Consider the following 10,550-nt stretch of genomic DNA (forward strand, 5'->3'; position numbering starts at 1 on the left):
ATCTCCCAAACCGCACTCGTGAAATGACTCATGGAAAAATGAAGTCTGTATTACCGTTAGGGCATTCAAACGTAAACAATATGCGGTGGTTACAAAATAAAATCTTCAAAGCTAAAACTTACGCGAACCAACGGGTGTAGCTTCTCCAAAGATGTTTTTAATTTCCCTGGCTAACTTGAAATTAATTACATGGGTTCCAGTCACCGCCGTTTTCTTGCCATGATGTTTTGGATACTGGCAGGTCTTAGGGGCTTGCCAGTACTTTCCCAGGGTAAAACGATGAGCTGGACAAACCGTTATGTTTTTAACCTGTTCTTCTGTGAGCTCTAGAAGACCTGCTCTTGCCAGGATTAGATCCTTCTCACAAACATTTTTCCTTGACAGGTGGTGATTTTGAAGTTGCAAACTGATATCGCCGCACAGCTGTTTAGGGCTACACATTCCGTAAATCCACGACTACTTCCGCACGTGCCACTTGTAATTGCTGAGAAGGAGCACAATCCTGCCGTTGCAAACAGCAAAAACGACGCAAAGCACAAACAATAAATTCGTTATCTCTTGCGTAAACTGGGTAAAAAGCTGTCGACGTCAGACTTCTACAATTTGCATAATTCAATTTTAGCACAAAGGCCTACGCAAAAATAGCAACACGAAAAAAAAGAATGTTGAATAAAAAAGGCAAAGCTTCTAAGTCATTTCTAAAATCAAATATCAACAGTAAAATAATTTATTTCTCAAGTAACCAGGATTGGTATTGCTTTTTAACGCGCAATGCAAAATAAGCAAAAAGTGGATAAGGAGAGCTGCCAAAATAGCTTTGACATTCCAGTGTGTTTGCCGACTGAAATCGACATCTTCTTATCTGTACATTTGAGGTACATTCGCGGTACACTATTATTTTTTTTTTTCTTGGCAATAATCATATGATAAACAGTTTTACTTCTTAAATATGTTTAATATGAAACTTCTGTATAGTCCAAGGCCTGTAATGACCCAATTTCCGCAATTGTGTTTAGGCGAAACTTAAGGCAACTCACGCCACAGCAGTTCGCTAATAAATTCCCAATTTTGGAGGAATCTTTGGTGAATTTAAGGCTATTCATGCCTTATCCCGAACAAAGGGTACGTTTTGTGAATATTTGCTTCAAGGTAAGATCATTTTATGCGGGAAACTTAAAAATTTATGTGGGAAACTTAGGAACAGTAATCGGTGCAAAACTGTGTCACGCAAGCTTTCGAGTGTGAATATTAGCTATGTTGATCGTACTCCTGTAGTTCCTAAAGGTTAGTGCCCAAAGTTTTTTTTCCTGTTCTCGGTACACTAGCCCTAGTACTAAACGTGGATATTGGTCAGGGCTCCAGATCACGTTATACTTTTGAGAAACACTCCTTCAACCATCAGCATGCCCGCTAAAATTTTGCAAAGGCCTTCTGTGGGGCATTTTCAAAAAATCATAATTAATTTTTCTTGAGCCCGATTTTAAATATTTTACCGTTAATCGAAAGAAAAAACATGAAATAAAATTATCTCTAAGTTTTATTGTATTTAAGTAAAAGCGTAATTTTTCAGCTCCTTCAGCGCAACGTCTAAATTTGACTGGAAACAGAATGGTTTTTACGGTTTTGGACCGTACTCGGAAATCGTCGCCAGAAATATTGAAAAATAGCAGTTAAAGCCAAATTATTGCTATTTTTATTTATCACATTGACTAACTGTCCCACACAGAAAATTTGAAGAAATTCTGTTGTCGGCCGAAAATCGAGTGGTCGGTTCTTACACGGACAGCCTCTTAAAAGCTCTTTTTCAAATGAAACTTTTACTTTTGTGGGAAATCGTAATTGTTATGATTAATTGGTAACAGGACACCGTGTCGTCCAATTCAGTCTGTAATCATACTCGTGATTAACAAATCGGATTCCCGCTTCGCGGTCGTCCGATTTTGTTAATCACTCCTATGATTACAGACCGAATTGGACTCCACTCAGTTCTATAACCATTATTAATAATTACTTTGGGATGTTGCGAAATATCGGCGTAAGTTCTAGACGTTTGCCTTAGAATGAAGTATTATTCTTATTATCATAAATTGAAGTCTCAAGCTGTAAGTAGTCCTGAATATTTTTTCCTCCGTCCAGCGTGGTCGCATAGCCACAGAGTCTTTTTGGTCACCTGTTGAGCGCGGTCGCACAGCTATTAGATTTCTCCGTTTCGATGGCATTTCCGATTGCGAAGTTCGGAAAATGTAGATAAAGTTGACCGATTTTGGCGCGGATGATACGCTAAAATCCACGGAAGTAGCCAAGAAAGTAGAAAAAACCCCGGAATATTTGAAGACCAAAATGATGGAGAAAAGGCAGACAAAGAAGTGTTCAGACTAAGTTGTTTTTACTCGCAGCTTCAGCCTGATTTACCTGGCTTTTAATTATTCTAGATATCACCGAAAAATCTCGACCAATGATTATGTTCTTTCAAATTGCCCACTCAAGAACTAGTAGTATTCAAGAGAATTTTGAATCATGTAATGACTCGAGCCCAATCTGCGCTTTTAAGAACCCCATTGCAACCCGCAGGGTTATGTATAATGAATTTAATTTGGTCATGTTTATCATACAGACTTTGTTGATATAACAAAAATTAATGTGAACTATTTCTAAATGCGCTTAATTGAGTGTAAATTAAGATGAGCCCGTAGCAGATTATAAAATGCCCTTGGCTGATCGTTTCATTCACGCCCAACAGAATTTTCTTTGCTCAATAATAAACTGTGATAAATTAATGACTCCAAACTACGGTAAGCCAGTTATCCGTATCTAGAACAGATATTTTTGTCAATTTTTTCTCGTTCTTACAATCAGGCATGAGTTGAGACAGCCAAGTCGTACAAGTAGAAGCTCGTCTTGTTTCATTGATATCTACTGAGCCCTGGCACTTTCAAATTTTAGGAACGGAATTAATAGTGTGAAAACATGATGCCTTCAAATTGGTTTGGAAAGCCAATTCTTTTAGCTTTAAATCGCCAACGATAATAGAATTCACATAAACGAGACCTTGGCAGCGCACTTGTGAAACAGATTAAAGCAGTTGCAAAGAAAACAAGAGGGAATCTGCTGCAACAGGATGCTTGGAATCTGACTGCCGACGCTGACGCTGCCTGCAAGTTGACATGCTCAATTTGTCCTACTGAATTCATTCAAAGGGCCTTCTTAACATATTTGCTCAGCCTTATAATTCATCTGCTTCATGTTATTAACATAAAATTTCCGTTTTTATTTTAGTCCTCAGTTACGTGAAACTTTGCGTGCCTTTATTCCTTGATTTGTTCAAAGGTCTGTCGGGATCTTGTTTTATTATCGATTCAAGTTGCAGAGTTAATGATAGTGACTACGCTACGGCCTTGTGCATTGTTCTTATATAGTAGAGTTAGTTTGAAATAATCTCTTTATCGAGAAGAAGCGGTTTTTAGGAACGACAGAAAATTAATAATAATAACAATAATAATAATAATGATAACAATATTATTTTAAAAAAATATTTTTACACGTTTAATAAACAAAATAATATACAGAAGATAACTCGTTAAAAAGAATGTAAAAAATTTAAAAATAAAAGTAACAATTTACATCATCGAAGATCTTGTTTTCATATTAAGTTTGTTTTAAAATTATTGTTCATGGTTCCTTAGATCGGCGGAAAACCGGTATAAAAGCGGAATAACAACAACAACAATGATAATAATAATAGGTCTAATGATAATAATAATAATAATAATAGTTAACAGTCTTATTATTATAGCTCGTAACTAACTGAGAGATATATCTCTCAGTTAGTATGCGCGCTGTGATTGGTCAATTTAGCGGGCCCTTTTTCCCCTTCGATTTATGACCCGCGCGCTTCGCGCTTGGGCCATAAATCGAAGGGGAAAAAACTCGGTCCATAACTTATAGTACGAACCGAGAAGACGAGGTTAGGAAGAGGTGTTAATAATAGTAAATTAATAATAATAAGAAGAATAATGAAACGAATTTTTGAACAGGATACACCCATCAGTACAAATTGTACTGTTGTCAAAGGGGTCCCTATAAAAGTTACAAAGCAAAACTAAATCTAATAAATAAATCTAAAAAAAATAAATTCAGATGACGAATGAAATTACTTGCATTGTTACACGTAACGTTATACATAAAGTCAAGTGTATTATGAGTTACTGGTCTTTTAAAAGCTAGAAAACCGCCGTGAAATTTTCGCTGCAATGAATTGAAAATAGCTAGTTGGCTGCCAATGTAATTATCCACTTATTAAAACGAGGCCGCGCCGCGAAGGTGAGTTCCCCATCCTTTATTTTTCAGGTTTTGCTTTTATCACCCGCAAGTGATTTTGATCGTGCGCACTTTATCAATCGTGCTCGACCTTGGTGTTTTGCCATTTTAAGAGATAAACCTTTTAACTTTGTTTTTCTTAAAACATGCAATCAAAAACTCTTTTTCCATGCAATAATTCCCACCAATAGAGCCATTAAATACCTTGGGGGCTCTTGACCCGGCTCTTGACGACCACTGCTGTCTGTATTAGGATCTTTTAATGGAAGCGTTCTTCACTCCCAATCACAAATGCTTAAACGGACATACATTATCAGCTTCAGTGGAAATCAAACCCTTTGATGTTGACGTAAAACTATACTCTTTTCATGCCGTCCCCATGATTTTGCGAATTTACGTGTCCCTCAGTTATCACAATATCTTCCAAAACTGTAATTGGACCCAAAAGGGTTACGCGGTGCAAAAGATAATTTACTTCAGCTAATGGAGAGAGGCTTTTCTTTTGGGCATATGCTAAGAGCACGCTTTTGAAACATTTTAGTTGCCCGGACAACCACAACTGCGCATTGCATTCGATTGGTTTATTCTAACTATTCACAGCTCTTATGAGATACAACCAGATTGCAACACATTATCTTTTGTGCTAGTTGAAGGAGAAGAGGAACCTTTCCTATTATTGCGCATCATTAATGACACTCGGTTTGGATTCGGACATCGCTTGAAAAATATCTGAGGCAGACCAGAAAACTAACGGCATCATCGCCATCACTTGCCGCATCTGTTTTGGAAATCACCTTTATCCTATCCTTATCAGGTAGATCACAGTTTTAATTATGCTCTAAGACCGTAAGATAGAGTAGGATGTGATGTAAATCTCTAAGCGTTGAACAGTAGCTGGGTGCACATGAAGCGGTAAACGTTGTAACATTGGAATATTGTACAGTACTTTATCTGATCAGTTTACAAGGCTCAGTAAGAGCAGTTTAATTTGTTCAAGTAAAATGCAAGTCGGTCTCACAACTGTAACCACAATAATATGAATTCTTGCTTCGTTAGATGCAGTGGACACGACCGTTACATTTCAATAATCTTTTCTTACTAAAGATTTACTTTTCTTACTAGAAAACTGGAATAACTACAGATGCCGTACTTTTAAACAAGAGATAGGCTATTTCTTTTAACCACGTTTAGTGACTTTTTAGTCCTTCAGGTTTGCGGTTAAAGCTTTTTGTGCTGTTTGACCAAGCTAACGGTGGTTTTGTTTTTAAGGACGTTCGGGCCCAACATGTTCCCAAGGACAGTTTTACAACTTTGCATGCAATAAGGTAAAGACCAATTTTTGTCAAAAACGCAAAAAAAAAAAAGAAAAAAAACAAAAAACAAAAAAACTCGAGGGGTCACCGTTCTCGTTTTGGAGATAAGGAAAATTGACGACCATACGTTTTAGAAGTTTTCGTTATTTCAAGACGATCTTAGTTTACAACTACCGGCAAAAAAAAGACCTTGATCTACATCAGTAAAAGTCAGATCAGGTAAACACACTCAATAGGCGCTTTGCAGCTAAGCCCACACGTGACCTACTTTTCATAAAATTATGGGCTATAACGTAACGAATGCCAGAAATTGAAAAAGCATGTCGAAAAAATCAAAATGGTCAAGTTTGAGGCCCCATCATTAAAGAATGAGATTTTATGACGGTCTGAATTTTTGAAAATAATGAGAAGATTTGTATGGAAAAAGTTGTTGGAGAGCAAGGCCTTGCTCTCCAGCTACATTTTCCATACAAATCTTCTAAATTTTCCGAAAATTCAAAGTGTTGTATGAACTTACTCTTTAATTCCAGGGGCCTCAAACTTGGCAATTTTGGTATTTTCGACGCGGTCTTTCCATTTCTGGCATTCTTTAAGTTATAGCCCATAATATAAAAATTTTTTAGGAAAAATTTGGTGACGTGGCCCCAGCCTCAAAGGGCCTATTCAACACAACTAAGTGTATTAAGTAAACCTTTGCAGCTAATGCCGTTTCCTGAAGCAGAATAGGCCTTGAAAAAGAATTAACGCAACCGGTATCAAGCTCCAAGCCTGCATAAAATTCTTCCTTACCGTCTTTGACGTGTTATAAAAGGTAGGTGAAGTCTGCCCACGAGCCAAATGGCCCATCAGGCCGCAGCTTATCCCGGTTTCAGTAGCATAAAGTAACTAGGAATATTTCTACTCCCTCGTGGATGGGATGCTAATCCAGGTACAAATTCATGCACCTGGCTCCAGTTGTTCGAAAGGTGGACAATGCTATCCACCGGATAAATCGCTATCCAGCGGATAAATGTTAACAAAACAAAGCACGCTATCCTTTGGATAGTGATTTATCCGGTGGATAGCGTTATCCACCTTTCGAACCATTCGGGCCTGGGTGTTATGAGTCTAGATAACTACGGAAAAATAAGACATATTATCATTCGGTAAAATTAGAGAAACTATCTGATCCAACTACAAATATCTCACTTCTGAATACTGAAAGAGCATAGTAGGATTAACCATTCCAAGGAATAGAGTGTGTGCATTGTCACCCAAAATAAAATGAAAAACCATTCAGTGGATAAAGTCAAGAAATTGTGAGATATTATAGACCATAAATAAACAAAACAGTTCTCCAACTTTAAGGTGTGTGCGTTGTCCCAAAGTTGAGATATTCGCCAAAATGTTCCGGGCAAAATTACAGAGCCTAGTATAGAGCCGCCATGTTGGAGGACCTCCTCAGTCCTCCAACATGGCGCCCGGAAAATAGTGTAAACATCTGGAACTTACTTTGGTTATCTCGACAACTGATTATCTGAACCGAACCAAAAAAAATCACACAAGCACCTTTTCTTATACTTTAACTCCTGAAATGGCTAAAAATCACGAGATAAGTGTCTATTTTTCGCCAAACGCGATCTTAGCTTTATGTCACACAGCGTCATAACTCCGAAATTCAAAATGCGCTGGTTTCCAAACGAAGGACGCTATTAAGCTGGAAGGTTGTATACAGATATAAATTTAGTACCTCTTATACCTGATGAGGATAAAACCTTTAGGGGCTCTTTAGTTTTGGATTTGAGAATTTGATGACATCACGTGAACACACTCTGTTTGATCTCGATGAAACACTTTTTGTGCGAAGCGGATTTGATAACTCAAAATTTTAAATAGAATGTATGAGCTCATTAGCAGTTTTGCCACCCAGGTATTTGGCAGATTTTAAAAGCTAATAAATATCTCCTACAATATAACACCGCTAAACATTTCTCTATGTACCCTGTGTCACTAGCTCTTTGACTGCTTGGAATGAACTTGTATCTAGCTGAGTGATACCTTCACTACGCAAAATCGTATGCTAACGAGGCAACGACGATCGCCCTGTGATGTACCGGCAGATGCTTAAATATGAAATATGAAGAGCACTTTAAACGATATTTCAAGGACATTTTGTGTGAATTCTTTGCCTTATTACGTGCTGTACAAGAAATATTCGAGTTTGCTTAAAAGGAGTGGTATTGCTATATACAATTAAAAGGCAGTTATCATGACAAGCTTTTGCGTTTTACAGCAGTGAAATCAAGCTTTCAATGGGTTAGTTTTTACAGTCTTGGTAAAGTCCATCGCTGGGGAACACCGCAAACGATTTAGTTACGTTCACATGTCAAGCATTGAGCTTTCTGTTTTTTTTTTTGTATATAAAAAAAACTCTTCGATTGGTTTTCATGATAAACACTAGGTTTGGTAAAATATTCATGAGAGAATAAAGTCACCTTAAGCTGCAGTTCGCCAATCGTCTTCAAACTCAATGTGTTGAAAGACAAATTAACCTCCCACTACCAGCAGCTACATATGCTAATAATTAGTTGTTTTGGAATATTGAAATCCGTTTATATCGCAAGCAAGATTTTCCCAACTGCGTTTTGCCATTTGAGGCAGAAACTCAATAGAATCATTACACAATGTTAAGGTAAAGACCTTGCATGTTAACGTTCCGGCGATTTTTCTTTTATTAAATTTGGGGCTAAAACACGTGCAAAGCCAGCGTCTTATTAAGAGAGCCGGTAAGTTGTTTCCTTGTCAGATAGTTTTCGCACACCCGTGACTAGTTACTGTGTCAGTCTTGATGTCATATCGCAAGGTTCTGCTAGATGTTAACAACTTCGATGTATTATTAGTGAAATAACCATGATAACATGAAGAGTTTAGAAGAACAGGAGTAACATGTTTTAGCGGCTTAGTGCAGCTGGGAGAAGGTTGAACTGAATCATGTTGGAAGCCAAGGTTATAATGTTCATCCATTATATTCATAAAATCAACCAACCCCCCCCCCCCCCAAAAAAAGACATCTCAGCCATAAAATAAACAAATTTTTTACTTCTCAAACATTGATGTGTAGTTTCGTCATCAATAGAACTTCAAATTATTCAAATTTTTCACCACAGCCAAAGCAATCTTCCTAAAAATGTTTATTTTGCAGGTGAAACAAACAGAGGTGACAACTCAACAAAATGAACGCATCTATAGACAGCAGCGACCAATCAGAGACAGCCGTTCATCCCGATACTGAACACATCTTCGCAGCTCTTTTAGGAGGCCTTCTGGTAATTTGCACGTTAATTGGAAATTCTCTTGTCTGTATCAATTTTTACTTGTTTGAGGAACTCCGAACAGTCTGCCATTACTTTGTTGTCAGTCTCAGTGCGGCCGATATATTGGTTGCCATGGTAGCGATGCCCTTCTGGTGCGCCTTACAGGTGACATCAAATCGCTGGATGTTTAGTCAGCAGCTGCGAACGTTCTGGAACTGTATGGACATTCTGTGTGGGACCGCTTCAATTATGAACCTCACCGCTGTTTCAGTTGACCGACATGCTGCTATCACAGATCCTTTTTCGTACCCTAATGTTATGACTTCTGTGCGAGCTGTTATTATGATTATTTTTGTTTGGTTATACGCCATATTAGTCTCGGGGCTACGATTAGCAAGCTGGCCCACTAAACAAGGCTATATGCATTTCATCGCTTGCGCTAGCTTCTTCCTCCCTCTGACAATAATGATCATCATGTACACAAGGATCTATCTCGTTGCTAAACAACAAGTACATCGCTTGCGGACGGGCCTGAGCTACGCAAAGGACGTTAAAGCGGCCAAGACTATCGCCATTTTGATTGGTCTGTTCGTGTTCTGCTGGGGGCCATTTTTTGCTATCATTCTTTGCTACGCTTATGATCAGTCATGCCCAGTGCCTGGCTCGTTATTAAACGTAATCAAGTGGATGGAGTACACGAGTTCATGCCTTAATCCTATTATTTACAGTTGCCTCAATCGAAGCTATAGAAAGGCGTTTCGTAAACTTTACAAACTTTTCCGAAGCCGACAAAGAGCCGAGTCTTCTAGTAGCACAGCCGGGTCTCGGTCAAAAACTGAAGGTTCGTTCAGTGAAAGCATCGTGCCGACCACCGGCAGTGGCCTGGATCAAAGACGATGGCGAAGTAATTCGATCGTTCGAGACTGCGTAAGGCCCAAGGAATCACGAATTTAGTACGCAATCCCCTCCTTGGATAAATGATTTATATACAGTAAAAGGTCATCGCAGTCATGCAACGCAACTTAGAGAGTTATGAGAATAATGCGTGAAACTCTGGCTTTAACACGGGATTCGCCTCTGCAATACGTGCAGTACTCTACCAACTGGGTTACTAAACTGTTTTATTGACTAACTGACAAACCCTCAGTCCTCCCAAGAATGCCCAGCGATTTGTAAGTTGTAAGCTTTAGGGGCTTATAGTTCAAAAACGGCAAGGTAAAATTTTTTTATATCGTCAAATTTTGATAAACAGGATATATAAGACGCAACTTTTGGCAAAGTTTAAAAATGTTCTGTACATAGCAATAAGGAAGTTAAATTCAGTGAAGCCGACATAAAATCGTTCACTAAGGAACACGAAAATGCTAAAATGACAAAACGAACAAAGAAAATTCATGTGGCTAAAACTATTCAAGGAGTTTCTTTAAAGTAAACCAAAAGAACGATGTTCAAGATATTCCTGCCGGCCACCGTGCTGCGTTTCACATACGGTTTATTCTTCTGATTAGTTTCTTTAGTTTTTGTCTGTATAATAAAAAGAACATTCCACTTGTTCTCCGCGCTCACTCGTGAGATATTGAATTTGCCACGAGAACGTAAAATTCATATCTTCTCGCCATCGTGGAAT

At 38.2% G+C, this 10,550-nt stretch overlaps 1 protein-coding gene across 1 annotated transcript; it reads left to right on the plus strand.

Moving 5' to 3' along the window:
- The first annotated feature begins 8,014 nt into the window (after positions 1–8,014).
- LOC110047177 (alpha-1A adrenergic receptor-like) lies at positions 8,015–9,944 on the plus strand. Its single transcript, XM_020752961.2, has one exon. The coding sequence runs from the start codon at positions 8,843–8,845 to the stop codon at positions 9,875–9,877; it is 1,035 nt and encodes a 344-aa protein (XP_020608620.1). The 5' UTR covers positions 8,015–8,842; the 3' UTR covers positions 9,878–9,944.
- Positions 9,945–10,550: the final 606 nt, after the last annotated feature.

Source organism: Orbicella faveolata, unplaced genomic scaffold, assembly GCF_042242905.1.
Source record: "Orbicella faveolata isolate gen_17 unplaced genomic scaffold, um_ofav_v1 contig_1, whole genome shotgun sequence".
NCBI classification, from domain to species: domain Eukaryota; kingdom Metazoa; phylum Cnidaria; class Anthozoa; order Scleractinia; family Merulinidae; genus Orbicella; species Orbicella faveolata.